Source organism: Hypomesus transpacificus, chromosome 15, assembly GCF_021917145.1.
Source record: "Hypomesus transpacificus isolate Combined female chromosome 15, fHypTra1, whole genome shotgun sequence".
Classification (NCBI taxonomy): domain Eukaryota; kingdom Metazoa; phylum Chordata; class Actinopteri; order Osmeriformes; family Osmeridae; genus Hypomesus; species Hypomesus transpacificus.
Window position 1 is genome coordinate 9,840,238 of NC_061074.1, and position 20,938 is coordinate 9,861,175.

A 20,938-nucleotide genomic window follows, 5' to 3' on the forward strand; every position below is an offset into this window, starting at 1 on the left:
CAAGCCGTTTTATCATTTAATCAATGAATTCTTGATATCCAAAATTCGAATTTTGGATATCAAGAATTCGAATTTTGGATATCAACAATTCGAATTTTTGATGTCAAGAATTGCATTTTGGATATCAACAATTCGAATTCAGGGAATTGAACCGGCAACCTTCTGATCAATAGCCCAATTCCTTAACCACTCAGCGACCTGACTTGCACTGTGGTATGACAAGCTCTTTGCCCAGCTCCTTGATGAACAGCCGCCTTGCATTGGTCACAGCACCCATGTTATCAGGGTGTTGTGCAGTAAAGGGGTAGGCGTGTAGGCGTTGATTGGCAACATCCAGCAGATTGTACCAGAGCACCAAAGGCCACCTCCGTGTTCTCCGCTTGCATGGTGTAGGTGCGAACCATCTGGTCCATTGTGTCCACTCTTCCTTTGGTTTGATTATAGTACTGGATAACTTCTGGTTGGGAAACGTTAATTTTAACATAAACAAATTACTTTGTTTCCCATTTTTTGTAAAGTAACTACTAGTATTTTATTTAGTTACTTGCAGTAGAGAGTAAGGTGTTCAGTTACTTTTGCATTACATTAACAATAGTATTTTATTTCTAAGACAATTCACCTTGGTCACTCTTGTGCCCAGAAGACACATTTAATGGGTTGACCTCAGCAATAGCACATATTGTACTGACTTTTCAGTGTCACTTGCGTGTAACATGATTAATCCTCATTATACAGCAAGACAGATCAAAAGGTATTAATCCACCATAATGAAAAGCAATATTTGCATGAGGTTCTTGAATCAAGAAACTCTTTCATTAATAAATTATTCAGAAGGCAGAAGTCTAGAAGTTAGCTAGCTCTACAATTTACCAGGGGTAGGTCTGAATAGGAGCAAAACAAAGCTAAGCTATAGCTAGGTATGCAGGTAGCAAAATGGTGTTCACTTCCAGATATTTCACTTACTGTGATATAATCCTAAACCGCTGCAACGATAGAGTGACCCATCACACAAGCTTAAGTTCAAATACATTATTTAATGTGACATTGCGTAGGCCTACTGTACAATTTGGGCCAAACATTTTTTCAATGTACTTCAATATGAAACTTTATACCTAATTTTATATTTTCCCTTTTTGGAGGCTTCAACTTTTTCCTACTCTATAACTATAATATTGATAAGATCACTGCTAAATTGTCTGCTTTCCATAGACAAGTTCTGTTAGCCTTGTCTCTGTTATACAAACACAACTTTTCTCCACATAAATATTGTAACAATGAGAATATACTCTACAGAAACAAATCTTTATTCATGGCAAATTGTTAAACATCAACATCTTATTGGTGAGTCAACTTATCAATGATGAGGGTGTACTAAGCTATGAGGACTTCTTGACTCTTTATAATGTTCCCATTACTCCCAGAGAGTATGCTATAGTGTTTGATGCTGTCCCGTCTGGAACTCTAATGTTGTTTAAAGGTATATAGGCCTCATCTATATGAGGTGCCCTCTCTCGATCGTTTATCTTTACTCCCTAAAAACTATAACAAGTCTATATGTGCCCTGTTTCAAAAGAATGTTGTTTCTATACCATATGTTCATACCTACTGGAATATGTTTGTTTATAACTTGTGTAGGCGGAAGGTTTGGCTCTTACCTCATAAATACCTGTTAGTTAACAAGACATTTGTCCTACAAAGTGATCCATGGATTTTACCCTGCAAGTCATTATTTAAAGAAATATAAAAAGGACATTGATTCCAACTGTAGCTTCTGTGGTGAGCCTCCAGAAACTGTCTCACATTTGTTTTGGTACTGCTCAAGTGTAAAGACATTTTGGCAAGATTGTGGTGGACCATTTTCTTGCTGATTTTTTATTGTTATGGGAGAATGTACTGTTGGGTTTTCATGGTTGTGATAAAAAGAAGGAAAAACAATTTTATCTTATTAATTTTGTGTTATTGATGGGCAAATATCACATTCATTGATGCAAATGTACTAATAGAAAACCTATCTTTTTTTTAAATCTTTTACAAAGAATAAGAATTACACACTCAAATTATATTGTATTCCTTTATTGAGAAAGCTGTCAAAACAATTGATGTCTGTACTCTTTGTATGATTTGTGTTGTACCCCCTTGCATTCTTGTATGTGTTTGCATACTCTGTAAGTATTTTTGCGTTTATACAATAAAAAATAAATACATAAAAGATGAAGGAGATTGCCTCTAAACTCCAATAACCACAATGCCAATCGTTCAGTCATTCAGGAAGTTCCGGTCTATACGGGTTCAATTCCCCGCCTTTTCAGTAATCTTTGGACGTTACGAACAACACAAACTGCTTTATGCTTTTTCATTTACTTACCAGCCCTGTCTGCCTTTCAATGTTTCTTATATTTACGCGCTGATAATGTAACTTGTTGACTTGTACCTTCAAGACGTTTGGAGCCATGTTGCTTCCATCTGACATAGCGCGGCTCGTTTTAGGTAGGCTAAGTCTGCTGTGTATAACATTAGCTCGCCATGTTGCTATACTTCACTGCAATATACTACTAAATGTCAATATGTGGGTGTATGGATACAATTGTCTAGAGAGTGCTTGACAAAATTGCGCTTGACAAAATATCGATTGTGGAGTTATGGTGTGGCGGCTAATCAGGCTTCTGCATGCCCAAACACCTCATAATGCATCTGATTGTGTTTTCAGGGTACTTGCAACAAGAGGGACTGACCTCTACGACTAAGGCATTCATTCATGAAAGCCCCAATTTGAAGGAGTATGCGGAACACAGTACAGATGATGGAACTATCCCAGCTTGTTTATTCGTGAGTAGACTATTCTGTCATAGTATTTTCAGACACTAGCTGTCAAGTACATTCAATACTGACCTTTCACCCCTCACCGTCAGAGGGGTGCCAGTGGTTCGTTAGATCAGAGATTGTTTGTAAACAAAGCACTAATTGTAACATGTAACTTTTCAGTCGCTGTTTGGTAAAAACCTGTCAACTATTCTGAACGAGTATGTTGCAGCAAAAGCCAAAGGTAAGTTGCAAACAACATTATTTATCTTGTTTGCCAGTTATATAAGACAATCAAGGTATGTTTTTCCCCTGGCTCACTCAGCTTCTCTCATAGAAACTAGTCTCGAGATTCCAATACCATCCATAATGACGTCGTTATGGAAGAAACTGGACATCACACTTAATCAGATTAAGTACGTTTTTCTCTCAGTAATGCACACAACAGAAGCAAAATCCATGTCATACTCTGCTCACTTTTATCTCATATAATATTCTTCCCCAGGTCTTTACAGAACTCCCCAACAATTGGCCATAATAACAGATGTAAGTTTACACACTACAAGCATATGCTATGATAACATAACAGCTTTTTCTGCTCTTAATCAGGAACCTGAATCTGTGTAAGTCTAACTGAACACGATACTCGTCACCTTTGCAGTACGGGTGCGGAACGCGAATGCACTGGCCAACTTGAGGCGACAGGGAATCCAGTCGTTCTCGCCGTCCCCCTCCACTTCCCCTGCCCCCCAGACGGGCCTAGCCACGCCCAGCCCCCCAAGCAACACCCTGGCCATTCCAGTACACTCCACCCCCCTTTACTTCTCCTCCCAGCCGCCCAGACTGGCTCCCGTCTGCAGCACGCCAAGCCAGATACCAAACGAGAGCCGAATACTTGCTAACATGAGTAAGAACACATTTAACTCTGCATGTATTACAGTAACACAGTACCTTTAATATATGTTAAATATTGTCTCAATTATTTCAACTCCTTTTTCCCCACTGTGAAGCGCATTGTGTTGCCTCCTGGTATGAAATGCGCTATATAAATAAAGTTTGATTTGAACGTGGACATTTCTTTGTTCTGTTCCAGAAGATACAACAATACACGTTATGGTCCCAGATAACAGACTAACCCCTGGCCCAGTGTCCCCAGGAAGGAGGAAATGGTGAGCTTTAAATGATCTGTTCCCACTGTGTCTTAAGACTCATTGTGTCCTTACGCCTTGCCTCAAGAGACAATCAAAGGTTCTTTGCCAGTGCAGAGGACATTGAGAGTATATGAATATCCAGTCTATTAATAGATTCTTGATTGTGGTCTAATTTCCCTCAGGGACTCTCCCAAGAGGAGGGGCGGTGGATCGAGTGGGGGTGGCAGATCCAACATGGCCGCCAGTAGCCTGGCAACAGAGCCCCAAAGTGAAGAGGCAGTGACAGAGAATTTCCCTGTAAGACATAAAACCTTAATTGATTAATGCATTTCATGGTGTTTTTTTCCCTATATGAATTCACCCTTGTAATGTCTGTGGATTCATGTCCTCAGCAAATGGTGATTCAAAATGCAAGAGAGAAGATTTTAGGTGACAGATCATTACAAGAGAAGTTGGCAGAGAACATCAACAAAATCCTATCAAGGTAGCACAATGGATCTTGCACTGCAGTGTCACTTCAAGTGATTTCTGTGGCTCCTGTCTTATTTCCTGTTGTGTTGTACTCACAGTGACGGCATCCCTCAGACTTCAAAATCATCCTGGAGCACGGTGGTGCCGGACCAGTCCATAGATGAAATATTAGGGCTCCAGGTGAGGAACTATGTTTGTATTGACGCTTTCTGTATGTCTGTCCGTCCGTCTCTCATCCCTCTCTCTCTCGCTCTCTTTCTCTCTCATATGTATATATCTTTCTCTCTCTTTCTGTCTCTCTGTGTCATTTCTGTTTTGAGTGCATTCAGTCTTGAACGTTGTGATGAGTCCTCTGCAGTCAGTTCCTCCTCTTGACTGCTTCTCCTCACAGGGGGAGATCCACATGTCTGACGATGCCATCCATGACATCCTGGAGCAGACGGAGTCAGACCCGGCCTTCCAGGCCCTGTTCGACCTCTTCGACTGCAGTAAACACTTTGAGATTATTTCTAGTGTTGTTGTTGTTGTTTAGGAGAAAGAAGATGGAGAAGATGAGGTGATAGCAGTTTCACTGGTAGCCGTGTTGCTAATGGTCATGTTCCCGTGGTTGAAGGTAAAGGGAAGGCTTACGAGGGGACAGAGCCAGGAGCGGGGGAGGAGAGCGGGGCTACTGTGGAGGCTAGCCAGACTGGAGACGCAGGGTGTTCAGACAACACCCCTGAGCCTACAAACCACGGTACGGACAAACCTACTTTCATCTCTTGAAAGGTTCAAAGATACTACAGTATTTGAGGACTTTCGTTCTTTCCTTAAAGATGATATAATCAGTTTGAAATGTTCAAATTCCACCTCTGGTATTTTGTGCTTGGTTTTAGTCATGACATTTTATGAACTATTAATTTTAATCAACATGTCGTCTTCACAGAGCCCTGCTCAGTGAAGATCAAGCATGCAATTGACAAATATTGACCAATCAATTTGATTTCACAGTGGTCCTACAGGAAGATGGAAGACGTGCACAAGAACCTGCGTCCCTTGCTGCCAAGACGAAATCAGTGCAGGAGGCCAAGAACAAGAGGAAATCCGCCCCCCCTAGCGCCTCGAAGACGCCTCTCGGGTCCAGCGCCAGCAGGCCCAGGAAGGGACCCAGTCCCACCAGACTCACAGCAGGGGGCGACAAACCAGCAGAAGCACCGCCAGCTGCTGCCCCGGCCGCTCCCCCTGCCGACCCGGCACTCAGCAATGAAGAGGGAGCCATGGATGTAGACGAAGCTATGGGCAGGGCTGGCCCCGAGCCGCCCGCCCTCCTGGAGGTGTGTGAGGCTGTCAGGCAGGAGAGCACTCCCTCCTCCAACAGCCCCCATGGAACCATCTCTACCTGCAGCACAAGCACGTCTGAAACCAGAACTACTACCAGTTCAAACACACCTAAAGTGAGTAAGACGGGACACACGCAAGGTTCTCGAGCGCTGACCCCGTCTGGGAATGGATCGTTGTTAAAAACCACGACTAAAATCCTCCCCTTCCATCTTACCTCTGTGTCGGTCACGCCCACATTCACACTTGCTCCGGCTCAGGTGAACAAAGTCTCCAAGCCCAAGGCTAACATGCCTCATGTTACCATGGCACCTCCTAACAGCGCGGCGCTCTTCCACCCACAACCTCAGAGTAGACCCCCCTCAACTGCCACCCCAACCGCCACACCCAGCACCGTATCCACGGAAACGATGGACTCCAGCAAGATGGTATCCCTCCAGATCATCATCAGCGACGAGCCGGAGGAGGCGTCAAGCGACGCAGCTCTGAACCAGGCTGTCTCCAGCATCAGTGGAGACAAGATCCCCACCATCTTCCTCTCGTCCCCCGTCAAGGAAGGCCAGCCCCCCGCGGTGCTGCCCGGCACCCCTACAGGCCTGGATGAGACGGCGCAGGCGGTGAGCAGCCTACAGAGCACCGAGGTCCTCCAGCCTGCTGTCGTTTCCAGTCCTCTCAGCGGGAAGACCGGGGGGGTGGTGCCGGTGACGTCACTAGATGTAGCCACACCCTCTAAGGAGAACATGCTTCAGCAAGGGGCTCAGCCCAGCTACATCATCCAGTTGCCGTTGGACTCCACCAGTGCTAACTTCGGAGGTGCGCCCACCAGCTATTTCTTGATCACTGATGGCGCCACCGCTGGTGGGCAGGGCGGTAAGATGGTTCTGTCCAGTGGGAACCCTCAGAGATCACCTGGGACTCCTGGTTCCTATTCTCTGGCCACACCTCCTCAGGCTAAAACTTATGCCCCCGGTAAGAGAGAGAGAGAAAAGATGGGTTATACACAGTGGTTTTGTTTTTGATTGGTACACGTCATGCCCTTTGATGTAAACACTCATGATTTTGACTTTTTCAGGATCAACACTCTTTCTTTCTCCTGTTCGGCCCATGGTTCAAAGCATGGTCATCCCTGTATCTGTCATGGGGCAGAGCAACACCAGGAATGTCCCTGTGGCATCCAATCAGGTAACACGTGTGACAGAGCCTTAAACACAGATGCGTTTAGCAGTTCAATCTAACCCATTAACATGATTTCATGACTTTTTCTCCAGATTATAGCTGTGCCAGCCATAGCCCAACCCCTTGTCCCATCCCCAGAGAAGCACCCTGAACCTGGGAAACCCAGTGAGACTGCAGTCCCAGGTAACCCCTGCTTCTTAGCCTCCACACACTCTCTCTATGCGATCACCTGGCGCTGCTTCTGTATGTAACTTTGGCATCTCGATTCTTTTTATTTTTTTATTTTATTTTATTTTTTTATAGGCAAGAGCAGAGTTGCTGGTCCCTGTGCTCCTACAAATCCAGTCCAACCACAGTCCTCAGAGAAGACAGGCCTGCCCAAGGTAGCAGCAGGTACCAGTCCCGGTCACAGACGGATGCTGTGCTTTGATGGTTCAGCCGGCAAATCTCCCCCCCAGCCCAGAAACGGCACAAGCACCCCGCCTAAGGCCCTGGCAGCTAACACCCTCTCGTCACCTTCTCCGAGCCGGCAGTCTGGGACAGATTCTCCCAAACAGGCCAGAACCAGACCTGCCATCTTGGGTGGTAACAGGCCTAAAAGAAGGATAGAGACAGTGAGATGCACGGACAACAGTCCCACCACATGGAACGCAGCCGAGACTGAGATGTCCTCTCCTCTCCAGCAGCAGCCCAAAGAAGACACGAAAAAACCCACTGGATCGCAAATCGTCGCCGATCAAGATGCTAGCAGCCGGCAAGATGCTAGCAGCCGGCAAGATGCTAGCAGCCGGCAAGATGCTAGCAGCCGGCAAGATGCTAGCAGCCGGCAAGATGCTAGCAGCCGGCAAGATGCTAGCAGCCGGCAAGATGCTAGCAGCAGCAGTAGCAATGCAGAGACGTCAGACTCGTCAAAGAAGTCAGAGACGAGAAGGAAATCCCAGTCCACAGGCAGAAAGGACGACAGTCGGAAAAGGTCAACGGACAAGCCAAACACCAGGTCCTCTTCCTCTGACCATAGACTGCGGTCAGGCAGCAGGAAGGAGAAGGAGGAAAACCGCAAGCTGGAGTCTTTGGAGAAAAGTCTTGCAAAGGGCCACGTGGGACGGACAGAAAAAAAGACTCCCACTCAGGAGTCTCCCGTCACGGCTAATAAGGAGAACCAGGCACAGGGGAGCAGGCGTGAGCCGGCCCCCACACCATCACCCCGGGATATCAGCCCGCCCCCTGTGACCCCACCAACGCCTACCCTGCACGTGCTCTCCAGCATGTCCCCTTCCAAGACCAGCCCACTCATCAAGCAGGCAGCCGAGATGCTCCAGGACATCCAGGCTCTCCAACCTCCGACCACCCCAGCCAAGAGGCCCGGAGCGGGCTGCCCTGACCTGCCGCTCCCTCCAACCCCTGGGTCTGGCCGTCTCCACGAGGAATCTTTGGACTTCCCCAGGACGCCTGCTCGGCAGAGGCACAATAGAGACATGGAAGGCACCCCCAGGCACCTGGTGCCTCCCGCCACCCCGGAGCTCCCCTCCTGCAGCCCCGCCAGTGAGGCAGGAAGCGAGAACAGCATCAACATGGCGGCCCACACGCTGATGATCCTGTCTCGAGCAGCCATCGCCAGGACGGGTACGCCGCTGAAGGACAGCCTGCGTCAGGATGGGGCTGGAGCTGCCACGCCCACGTCCTCAAAGGGGAAGAAACGCAAGCAACCAGAGCCCCAGGGAAACAGCTCCACCAAGGAGCTCAAGGCCTCGGCCTCGTCAAGCAGCAAGAAGAAAGCCAAGGTGAGATTGACTTTGTGTGTCGTACGGTCTCGTTTGTTTGTATTTTTGATGAAGAAACTTGATGACACATTTTGATTTATTGTCCCTCCAGAAGCAGAAGAAGCTGCTGGACTCCTTCCCGGATGATCTGGATGTGGATAAGTTCTTGTCCTCGCTTCATTACGATGAGTGACAGGTTCATGACTGGCTGATGGCGGTTGACGGCTGTCACGCAGAAAGGCTGAGATGTCCAGAACAATGTTGTGAATAAAGGAATAGAACAAGCCATCTGCTGTCACTGTGCCTATGGTTTCCATGTCTACCACACAGGAATGAGGCATTTGTGGTCAAGCTCAACACTGTCCATAGCACATCGTTTTATATGTTCTTTGTATACTCTGAAACCTAACATCTAATTACTGTACTGCGAATGTTACAGAAATGTTTGAGAACGTTTTTTTTTATGCATATGGCTGGTTTATTAGCACTGAGTTTTAATTTAAGATTTTACTTTCTTCAAGCCTTATTTTTGTCAATGTTTGACTGTGTCTAAAGGCTCCATTGCACACGAATGTGCAGTTGTTAAAAGGTATTTCTGTAGATTTATTGGTCTATTTTTGTTTTAATTATTAGTATTAACACAGTGAATGGCTGTGGTATAGTTTCTGTATATAAATAACTTTAATAAAAAGTTAACAGTGACTAATAATGTTGAAGCAACTGTCAGATTACGTAGAGTAAATGCATTGTATGAAAAGATTATCAGGCTCCATTTCTGTGTTGTTCCAAGTCTATATAGTTGTCCTATATATGTATTTAAATTTAAAGGTACGCCACATGACCAATAGCATGTTGACACCTCATCAGTAAACTCATAGACAATAATACGGAGTTGGTCCTCCCTTTACGGCTGAGCCTACACGCTTCTAGGAAGGTTTTCGACAGGATTTTGTAAGGTTACTGCAAGGATTTTCTTCCATTATTTTGAAAATTGTAATATTTTTTTAATGTATTTCTAGAAAAATAATCTCCCTTTTGAGTTATGATTGGCGAGAGGTCATCAGAAATAGCCATCACGGCGTATTTTGCGGAAATGGACTGCCATCTCCTTAGTCCTTGTTTCATTCGGTGATGTTTTCCTATCATCACCTATCATATGTAATAATATGTCCCGGTAGTGGTAGGGGGGGAAGAAAAAAAATACCAAAACGTCGAAGTATAAAAATACACATGATTATTTATTGTAATGTAAGTGTTCTTAGTAAACCTGTGAACCCCTGATTGGACCATCCTAAATGCTTTCGAAATTAGAGTCCTCCAAAGATTATCGTTAAAACGGTAGTAGTATTGGGTGGTGTTTTAGACTTTTTTATTTTTATCTATGAAAGTCCATTATATATCAATCATATCCTGATCAAAATCATTTAATTAAATACTGACACATTTGTTTCACACAATCTACTTGTCTCAGAAGGACTTTTATAATATTCATGTAAATCCAGACTGAAACAAAACTTGTTCTTCCGGGTCAAAGGAGGAAAGTATGACAGTTCAATTCATTCTTAGCTTAGTCTCTTAAAAACGTAATCTGCCTATGGTCTGTTTCTTTGTTGTGGACTCCGTTTTTACCGCTAGTTTTATCACAACTCATCACAAGCGAGGTAATCCATTGCTAAATCACGATGACTTCCACCCTACTTCTTACCTACTGGCTATTTAGCTAGATATCTTAACCACTGCTAGCTAGCTAGCCTAGCGACCTAACCGGTTAGCATGTGCAGATGTTCCATGATATACGCATCATCTCGCTGCATCCAGTATTAGACAATCAACAAGAACCGGTTTTAGAATCTACCTACATGGAGTCAATAGATTGCCGCAGAGTAGATGAGCTAAAACATTAAAGCCAACAGCATTTCTGATGATGTCCTACAGGTCACCTGTTTCAGCAGGTCAGTAAATGAGATGGCAGCCAATGGAGCTAGTTGCGAACAACCACAGAAGCGAGTAGGAGGCAAACGGAAGCACAATGGAAATTCTACAGGTTGGTTTTGTAGATGACTTCACAACATATACATTTTCCACCCCTATGGGCATCCTATGTACTCTTTACATTTTTGAAGAAGATTACAATACATTGGTTGTCCATGGCCACATAACCAAGGGTTCAAGGACCAAAGGTCTCGAGATTGATATCACACCTATACTGCATGCCATACTTTCTCAACGACTATGACCGACTTGCTAATGATACCGGTGGCACCTCCACCTTTGTCCCTTGACACCACCATTGTGTTGGTAAACGAGCATGTCCCTGTGCTTCCAGACTCGTCGGTTAGCGAGAGGAGACACAAGGACAGAGAGGAGCGCCTGTCTGTGGTGCTGTGGAGGAGACCCGTGGTCACCCTCCACTACTTCCTACTGGAAACCCTCATTACACTGAAGGAGTGGACGTTAAAGTAAGTACTCTCACGTTACTGTTGTAACAACAACTATTACCTGATCACCACGTTGTTGTGAAATCGTGAACCAAGTAGTGTCTGTGAACAGACGCCATGCCTTGGTTAGGATAAGGGGAAAGGTTGGGAAACTCTCATGGTTCCCGTTAACTTATTAATCTGGGAAAACGGCCACCGTAACTAACCTAACTCTGTCAGTCACGTGTGGTTGCACATCTCAGATCTTTATCAGATACACAGAAGAACACAGATTATAAACCTGTCTAACCGCAACCTTATGTCAACTTCTTCCTCCTTCCCCCTCTCCTCTATCTAGGTTATGGCGGCGAAAGGGGTCAGTGTTCCTTTTCCTGGTGTTGTGTTCGCTGTTCTCAGTGGCTTACTCTATAGAGGGAGCTCATCAGAAGGTGAGGACCAAACAAACAAACCCTCTGTCATTGATTAGTTCTGTCTTGTGTTCTTAGTCAATTCTACTTCTACTAACCCAGAGGGAAATGTTTAAAGGTTAAAGATAAGTCACTGAATATTCAGATCAGATGATATATGCCTGGATATTCACAGATGAAAGGTCGCCAAAGGAAATACAGTTGCTCAATGAGCTGTTTCATTGAACAGGAAAATAATTTGGAATCTTAAGAGCCGGTTCGATTTAATGATGCAACATTTTTTATATAAACTGTATGAGGAAATAAATGAGGCCTACAATGTTACAGTTTGTAGCGTTCATCCTTAGTTCCAGTCTCCTAAATCCTAAGGAGACATACTTTGACCTTGTACTTTACACCATTTTTACTCAAGTTCCAACCGACATAATTAACATTTGAGCAAGTTCTGAAATATCCAACTGAACCCCCAGCGTAACCTAATTAGGCAGGCGCACAATGTATGATAGCACGGCGCTGTGAACACAATGCAAATCACGGATGAGGGTGTGTTTTAAAGCAGGGGTTTTCAACCGGGGTTCCGCGGTCCCCTGGTGGTCCGCGGCGGCATTGCAGGGGGTCCACGACATGAGCCTATGTTGTTCAGTCCACCATTGATTTAAAAAAATAAAATAATTATTAATATTGTATTTGTGTTCAGAATCTCACATACACATATTTAAATGTTTCTGATTCTATGTATACTGTTTGAGGTTTTTAAGTATATATATAGATTTGTTTGAGGTTTTTAAATGAAAGCAACATGGAAAACCAAATGTTAAAACTTCCTTCTATCCACATGCACGCACGCACACGTCAGCGCGCGCGCCCGCGCGCAGGCACCTCAGTGGGCCGCGGATTACTTTCTAGTAAGAATGGTGGTCGCTGGGACAAAACCAGTTGAAAACCCCTGTTTTAAAGGGTTAAATATCTATCGTCCTCTCTCCTCATCTGTAGCACGTGCAGCACCTGGAGAAGAGGTTCCTGTGGTGTGCCTACTGGGTGGGCCTGGGCATCCTGTCCTCTGTGGGCCTGGGGACCGGCCTGCACACCTTCCTGCTCTACCTGGTGAGGTGACACTGTGACACCTGGAGGGGGTACACAGACTGTGGAGGAGTATACACTCTGTGGAGGAGTATACACTCTGTGGAAGAGTACATACTTATAGTTATTATTTCTCATACATTATTTGTTATTATTCCTTAGTTTCTGATACTCTTTGTTTCATCACGTAGGCAGTGTCGTCTGTAGGACTCTGTCCTCTTTGATTAAGATGAACATGCTGTGTCTTGGGTTATCTCTTAATGACATCATGGTATGGGCTCTGGCCAGGTCCCAGCAGCCTCTTTCATTTGTCATCCACACAGCGTCTTATGGTTAGCATCAAACTCCCCCATAACTACATCATCATTTATACCCCCCTTATTGATCTGGAGTAAAGTTGGATCCAGTCACTTGCCACAGTCACATGGTGACCTGTTCCTATGGTGAGGTCACACTTATGAGTGTGTGGCATTGTGACATAGGTCTTTGTTGTGGTGAAATGGAGCTTTGGTTGCAGTGGGAAGTGATTCTGCTGAAGGGCACACTTTGTGCGATTTGTGTCGGCTTTTGTATGGTAGAACTTGTAAACCAGAGACTGTCAGCAATCCACAAGTCTACACAATGCGAGACCACTTTCAGAAGCGGTAACCATTTGTGGTGCTGTCGTTGTCGTGCCAGGATAGTTTCTGAAATTGTGTCAACCAACCGATCGGAGATGTGGCTTTTGGAAGCCTGCTGTTGCTAGGGCTGACCTCATGACGTGTCACCTCACTTACAGGAGCCTGTGACCTCATCTTTTTCCCCTCATCTGCCAACTCGATTAGAGCAACAAATTTCCTTACTGCTCGGTCATCGTTTACAATATTACATCCATCTTGAATTGTGCTTCCAAAATAGTGACACTTTCGCATGGATAATTTGCTATCCCTCTGTCATAAGTAGGGCGATTAGCTTCTGATAACTTAAAACAACCATATAGAATGTACTTAACTGAAATGCTCCATTCTAACCTTCCCTGCCCGAGTTGTCTGCAACAAAAATAAAGCCTTTGAACCACCTAGTCAGAGGTGAGGTCAGGGAGATGGAAACCCCCTTGGCTGCAAGGGTCCTGGACCACATGTGCCCTAGTAGAGTTACCCTGGAGGAGTGGATTGTGTATCATAGAGTCCCATAGAACAAGGAGGATATCATGGGTCTGTTCTGAAGGTTAGCAGCATAACTTTATGATGATTCATGGAATTTGTGGAAGTCTGGTTGTTTTTGAACTGGTTTGAAATGGAATTCTTCAAGAAGGATCACGACTACAGATGAAGACAGATGTTCCTAACCTCTGAGAACAGAATTGTTTCACAGTAATCCTAATGAGAAGGATCTGTTTCGACTTGCTAGCAACACTGACCAACAACAATGAAATGTGTGCACTTTTGTACTCAAAGGAAAAGCAGTGATTGGGACATTTTGCCAGGTAGTGAATAGCAGACTCCCCAGTGTGCTTTCTCCCTCTTTGAGGTAATCATCGCTGAGTAATTGGGAGCTGTCTGTCTCCTGTCACAGTGAATTCAATAAGGTATAATGGGCGGTCTATGTTGCGGTTTCAGGTGCCCCGATTGCTAATGAAGCCAGGTGGCTAAGCTCCAGTCACTGATGAATGGTGCTGCATACCACACTGTCAAGGGTTCTGTGGTGATTCAGCATTTGTGTGTGTGTGTGTGAGAGTGTGTGTCTGTCTGTCTTTTGCTCTAAAGTAAAAAGTGAAAACCAACCTCTGTCTTTCTACCTCTGCCCCCCTTCTCTCCCTCAGGGTCCTCACATCGCATCGGTCACCCTGGCGGCGTACGAGTGTGGTTCCACAGACTTCCCAGAGCCCCCCTACCCAGACCAGATCATCTGTCCCCAAGAGGGGGGTGTGGAGGGCAGCGTCTCCCTCTGGTCCATCATATCCAAGGTCCGACTGGAGGCCTGCATGTGGGTGAGTAAACATCCACTGTGCCCTCGTCAGTCAGTCTGCCTCGCCCCACCTTCTGATGCATTACTAGGCCCCGAGTATAAGATTAGAAATTCAATTTAAATCAATCAGACAGCCTTTTTTTTCTAGCTTGTTCAAAGGAACTAATACTGCTCCATACTTGAGGCAGCAGCAATGGTGGTTAGTAATGGTGAGGGAACCAGAGATGACCCCCCCCCCCCCTGGTGGTTAATCTCCCCAGGGAGCAGGCACGGCCATCGGGGAGCTGCCCCCCTACTTCATGGCCAGGGCGGCCAGGCTGTCTGGGGCGGACCCGGACGATGAAGACTACGAGGAGTTTGAGGAGATGCTGGAGCAGGCAGAGACAGCCCAGGTAAGGATGACCACTCCGCTCCGTCCTTCTGTGTTCACACCGAACGCCAAGCGAATTCATTGCGCGATGAGATTACATGTAAAGTCAATGCAAACATGCGAATTCGCGCTATTCGCGTCCATTGCTTATTTCATTGAGTTGGAAATATTAATGGGACGCTGTCGCGAAAGTTTATCAATGTTGAAATGTCATTGACGTTTCAGAAGAAATGGAGGGCAATAGTTGTAGCCGTCTGTGGGCATCCGCTGCTATACAACACTATTTCGTATTTGTTTATAGTAGTAATTTCGGACATGGTTGGCGACGAAAAAAACTGTTGGCTCCTAGCTTTTTGCGTGAAAATTCACTTCATTCGCGTGAATAATTGGTTCGCGTTTGATGTGAACACATTATATATGGCTTATTACCGAACTTTACTCCCACAGTTCTAATTGGCCAATAGTATCACTCCTCTCCTTACAAATCAATTTCCTAGTCAGTCAGAATTGGCAAATAGCCTCCCTGCTTTCATCAGACGCCATCAATTTCATCAGTTTCTCCCTGTGGCGCAACACCGACCGAGCCTCCATCGGATTTTTGGCAGAGCTCTTTTGTCCTTCAACATTCTTCCACTGGTTATCAAGTCTCTAGTTGCGTGCCATCCCTAACCTACTTATAATCCAATTCTTCTGTCCATCGCCTCTGACATCTGTCTCTGAACTGTGATTGGCCACCATGTGTCACATGTCTTCAGTAAAAGTCACTCCCCCTTCTCCATTTCCAGTAAACTCCATGGCTTGAGTCACCAAGAACCCGTCTCCCCTTTAACCATCTTTCTCTCATCTCCATCCTTTGTGAATCCAGTTGAAGGACAGCTCTCCTCCCTCACATGACAGCTAACAGCTTAGATCTCATTTCACACACTGACTCAACATCAGCCTCCTGTCATATCCTGCTCCAGCTTGTCATCCTCAAGTCATGCACGGCTGACCATCTCCAGACTCCTACTCAGCAGGATGTGAAATGAAGAAGTTGGTGTCCATCATGGCTCAAGCTCTTTGGGAAACAATCAGCCCTGGAGGCATTGTTGGGAAATGTTAGCCAATGGTCGTGTGTAGAATTTTGAGATTGGGTTTAATGTATTTAAACTCAGAGATTAAAGTAGATTTTGGCTCAGAGATTACAGTTGATTTGATCTGAATGAATATATTACTCAAATTAATTATAGGTCTGATCTTCACCATAAAACCATACCACCACCACCCCCCCCCCCCCCACACACACACACACACACACACCCTTTCTAACCCTCCCTACTCAACCCCCACACCCTTCCCACCCCCCCACACCCCCCCCCCAGAGGGGATCAAACTAGCTCAATACCCTTGTGCCATGGCTTGCATCAGACCTACCCAAAGAGAGAGAACTCAAATGAAAATCCAAGCTGTATTGATGTACTCCTTTTGTCTTGTCAAGCATCTTTTTCAGGAACTTGAACTGCATCAGCGCTTTTTGGTCTGATTTTATGAAGAACTCTTATACTGATCTGTTTCATGCCTTCTGCTTTCAGGACGTTGTCACCAGAGCAAAACTGGGTGTCCAGAACATGGTGCAGAAAGTCGGATTCTTCGGTATCCTTGCCTGCGCTTCAGTAAGTCCACACATCCTGAAGGCTGTGGTCTCCAGCTTCTGCACAGGCCCACTTTTACGGTTTCATTAAGGAAGGTGTTATCTTCCCTTCACAGATCCCCAACCCTCTGTTTGATCTGGCGGGCATCACATGTGGGCACTTCCTGGTTCCCTTCTGGACCTTCTTTGGAGCCACACTGATTGGCAAAGCCATCGTCAAGATGCACATACAGGTGGGAATTGTAGTCCGCTGTGGGCACTCACAGACAAATAATCCTATTTAGAAATAAAGTTTTTGTTGTTGTTTGTTTTGGTACACAATCCCTTTGAAGAACTTGTTTCCCGGCCATGCTTAATGTGGGCTTTGCACATAAAGGACCCTTGAGATGAAAGGATAAGCTAGATGATTACTTAATGGCATGATTAAAAAAAAATTGCTAACCAGTTCTGAACAGCTAATTATGGGCTGTCTTCATTGTTGAGTCTGCCCTAGTGACTAATCCCTGCCTAGACGGTGCAAGACTCGCTGTGTCCGCGTGAATCGCAGTGGTAACCAGACCAATCACTGCATCTTAGTCGTACTAGCCTGTGATCTCACCACGGCCCTTCAGGGGATGAAAGGGGGGGGGGGGGGGTTCTGCTTCTCTCCCTCTTGGACCTCCCGCATCATGTCTTGTCAGACGGAGGGTTTGGGGGGTAAGAGCAGGGTAGGGGGCATGAGTCATGGGTTTCAAAGCAGGCCTTCATCCCCTTCCTCCGTGCTGTCCTGGACTCAGGTTCTCACAGCAGGATGCAGGCTAGGGGGGGTATCAATACTCACCGTTGACTCATCCGTCTCCATTCTCTCTCTCTCTCCCACAGAAACTGTTTGTTATCATAACGTTCAGCAAGCACATAGTGGAGCAGATGGTGTCTCTGATTGGGTGAGTAAGTGTGCGTGAGACGGAGAAAGAGAGAAGAAGGTTTTGCAGATTCAGCATACTTCCTCTGGTTTGTTAGACTTCATTTGAAATCAGATTGATAAAAAATCCATCCCGTTTTGTGAAACACTACCGTGATGATGAGGCTCCTCTCAGTGAGGTTAGTGCGTGCCTGTGTGCATGTTTGCTTTCTCCTGGAAGGGTATTTCCCTTGCTTGCATTCCCCTCCATTGATAGCTAAGCGTGAGGCTCTTTGATGGAATGTTTGTTCTGACTCACGACAGTATGGCTCTGACTGAACCAGAATCCCCTCTTAACCAACAGGAAACTCGAGCTACAGGATGTCCCAAAGACAAATAAAACATCCCTCTCTACATCCTTAAAACTCGCAAAGAGTGCATTCTTCAATCAGCAGCTTTTCTTTAACTGTTTAGGTCCCATCTGTCTTCTCACGTCGATGCTTATCTCAAGCCAAACTTGTCTGGTACAGATATATTCATTTACAGCACAATTATGATCCTGGTTTCAGGAGTGTGTTTGCGGAGTCTTCTGGTAGCATACGGGTAGAGGCAGGTGTGACTCGTTGTGAAGTGTTTTTGTGGTGCTGAAGTCGGAGGGTGATTTCCCAGGAGTGTGTATGCGGCTAAGGCAGGCTGAGTCAGTCAGTCGAGGCTATCTCAGGCTTCGACAACTCTTCGCAGGTCTTTGTTTAAAATTAACCATGTCCCCAAACAAGTAGTCAACTGTATGATTTGTGTAAATTATGTCTTATCACAACTCTTATCATCAGCTCTTAGAATCGTAGTACTGTTTACTGTCTGAGTACTGCGTCTGCGACACGCCTATGCATGATGATGATGAAGCTAGCGAGCAGAGTAAGGGCCATTGTTATATGTGCTGCCCTTGGCCTCTCACTGAAACGATCCCTGTCTCTGGCTCCCATATATGGAGTCATATTGAACACGCCTGCTCCTGCCGAGAAGGCTGTGATGACAGCATGAAGAGTCACTTCCTGGTTAATAGGCCCAGCCCGGTTCTTATAGGGACCTGAGGGCGATATAAGAAGAGAGGAGAGAAGCACTGGCTCACTTCACTGCTTTGTTCTACCCAGGCAACACAGGGGCAGGCCCCTGCCTGAGAAGGAACCAGCTACACATAGCTACTTTTAGCAACTGGGACAGTATCTACTGAGAATAGAACCACGCTGTTTAGCTTTTACTGTTGGGACTTGGTGCTCTACAAAGCTCCTTCTCTACCATGTGAAGGGACAACGGTAAGTACTTAATGATGTATAATGTGTTTCTCTCTCTCGCCTTTCTTCTTCTGTGTGCTGTGGGCAGGTCTGTGCCCAGGGTGGGTCCGGCTCTACAGAAGCCCTTCAGTGAGTACCTGGAAGCTCAGAGGAGCAAGCTGCACCACCAGGCTGGAGAAGGGACACCCGCGGTAAGCTCTCACTCAGCAGCACCGGGGGGAAAGGGAGTCATTGAGGTCTGTTTTAGCTGGGATGCCAGTTGTAACATGTGTGCCTGCTGTGTCCACTGTCTTGTTGTGCAGGGTGAAAACTGGCTGTCGTGGGTGTTTGAGAAGGTGGTGCTGGTGATGGTGTGCTATTTTGTCTGCTCCATCATCAACTCCATGGCACAGAGCCATGCCAAGAGGCTGCAGCAGCAAAAGTACTCTGAGGAGAAAACCAAGTGATAAGACTGGACAACTGTCTGTACTGCTGGGGGGCTGGCCCTGGGTCTGGGTCCAGCTCTGGGTCTGGGTCCGGTCCTGGTCCTGCTCAGCCTGGCCCACACAAAACTAAAACCTCACCCCCTTTTCATCCTGAAAGGAGCCAAATGTGCGGAACCAGCACGGAGTGCGTTTTCTGGAGGATGTGCGTTTGTCCTTACACATATTTTGTCGTTTTTCTTCCCTCATTTGTTTGTACTAGTGTGCTTGGTTAATCGGCTGATTAATGGTGGTGTGTGTAATTCTTACTAGGATATTAATTTAATTAACCCTTTCAGTAACTAGAAAGTTCCAGTCGCAGCTGGATGTCAACAGAATTTAGTTTGCATCCTGTCAATAATAACTAATAAATAATAACTGTCCTTGTCAGTTATTTAGAGACTGCAAGGGCTTATGCAACGTGGAGGGGTCCTTTTCCCATTGAACACAGTTCTTAACCGCTCATCTTGACTGTTATTTAATTTTGTTACGGTATAGCTGGATTTTGGGTCATACATATGTGTGGACTAGATTTGTATGCTGGTGAGAAAGTTCAGGGTTACATTTTCCTCATTCTGTTCTGTCTTGTCGTTCAGTTATGGATCATCTGTCATTTTAGTTTTGAGGGATTTGTCAAGGAGAATAGCAATATCAAGTTGGATCAACGTGGTGTTGGTGGTTTTTGCACATCCTGTAAATATTTTTTTTTGACAGTATACACATATACGTATATGTAAATGGTCTGGAAAATATCTTACCTTGAACCAAAACAGTACAGAAAAATAGGAAAAGGAAATATCATTTGTAACTTTCAGTCGGCTAACTTGTAATTTTATCCTGTACATCTAGACTGCATCTTTAATCAAAACGGATATAAACTGCCTAAAATAATTTCTCTCGTTTCCATGTCTGAGTTTGTCTTGTTTTGTTTTCCTATTGCAGAGTATGATGGAAGTAATTGTTTTTTAGTAAAACTTTCCTCACTTTATTCAGTGGTACTGTATCAGAATTACTACTTTTTAGATTGTACTATTAAGACTGAAGCAATGCTTCAAACCTCTATTGAAGATTGGAACATCTAAGGTAAGTGTAAATACTAAGTTTGAACTCCATAGTTGTACAAATCAATTGTGTTAATCATGTGTATAAGAAATCAAAGTTGTAAAGGGAATTTTAACAGTTTCTGTAGGATTTCATTTTCACAAAGGGTTTCATATTGTCCTGTGTTAGAAACTGAATGTTCAGAGGAAACTCTTAAATTCCTTGGTTTATTTGAACATGTATTCATCAATGCCAACCTGTCCTATCCTGTCAGCTAGCTTATCAGACTGGTGTTGGCTGTCTGTATATCATGGCAACAACAGTCTGTAAGCTGGCTGAAGTTTTGGGTAAAGACCATCTCAAACGCCAAGTTGTTCTGTTAAAGTTGTGAACTAGAATGTGTTTTGCTGCTCTTTGACAATGTTATTGTGTGTGTTACTCTGATTTAGCTGTCCTTAATAAAGTATTGGCCAGGATGTAATATAAATTCGACGGCTTTGACTTTTTCCTCAGAATATGAAATGCATATCCATGTTGTCTGTTTGTGGGAGCGGTTATAGGCTGGCTTCTTCAGACAAGCAGCTCATCGTTAAACTTCTACACAGCAGCACTCAACTCCTGATTACACCTTTTATATTGACACCCCAATGGTATTCAGGAAAAGCAATGCCATTTTAAAGTCAAGTTTATTATTCACAAAATTGTATTTATACATTCA

At 45.1% G+C, this 20,938-nt stretch overlaps 2 protein-coding genes across 4 annotated transcripts; both read left to right on the forward strand.

The window, feature by feature from the left end:
* The first annotated feature begins 2,275 nt into the window (after positions 1–2,275).
* npat (nuclear protein, ataxia-telangiectasia locus) lies at positions 2,276–9,376 on the forward strand. Its single transcript, XM_047035625.1, has 17 exons — positions 2,276–2,487; positions 2,708–2,826; positions 2,983–3,043; positions 3,137–3,215; positions 3,305–3,345; positions 3,461–3,706; positions 3,893–3,968; positions 4,133–4,247; positions 4,343–4,434; positions 4,520–4,601; positions 4,813–4,909; positions 5,035–5,157; positions 5,412–6,707; positions 6,811–6,920; positions 7,007–7,097; positions 7,218–8,695; positions 8,787–9,376. Exons 1-17 carry the CDS (start codon positions 2,451–2,453, stop codon positions 8,865–8,867), a joined length of 4,224 nt encoding a protein of 1,407 aa, XP_046891581.1. The 5' UTR covers positions 2,276–2,450; the 3' UTR covers positions 8,868–9,376.
* A 159-nt stretch (positions 9,377–9,535) lies between these two features.
* On the forward strand, positions 9,536–20,707 carry vmp1 (vacuole membrane protein 1). 3 transcript variants are annotated; one of them, XM_047035627.1, is made up of 12 exons: positions 9,536–9,625; positions 10,610–10,718; positions 11,001–11,133; positions 11,450–11,540; positions 12,513–12,623; positions 14,401–14,568; positions 14,807–14,938; positions 16,488–16,568; positions 16,663–16,779; positions 17,408–17,469; positions 18,807–18,909; positions 19,021–20,707. In XM_047035627.1, the coding sequence occupies exons 2-12, from the start codon at positions 10,640–10,642 to the stop codon at positions 19,162–19,164; spliced, it is 1,221 nt and encodes a 406-aa protein (XP_046891583.1). In that variant the 5' UTR covers positions 9,536–9,625; positions 10,610–10,639; the 3' UTR covers positions 19,165–20,707. The 3 variants fall into 3 exon arrangements, with proteins under 3 accessions (XP_046891583.1, XP_046891584.1, XP_046891582.1); XM_047035628.1 differs by having other exon boundaries at positions 9,556–9,630; XM_047035626.1 differs by lacking the exon at positions 9,536–9,625 and adding an exon at positions 10,187–10,335.
* The last annotated feature ends 231 nt before the right edge of the window (positions 20,708–20,938 follow it).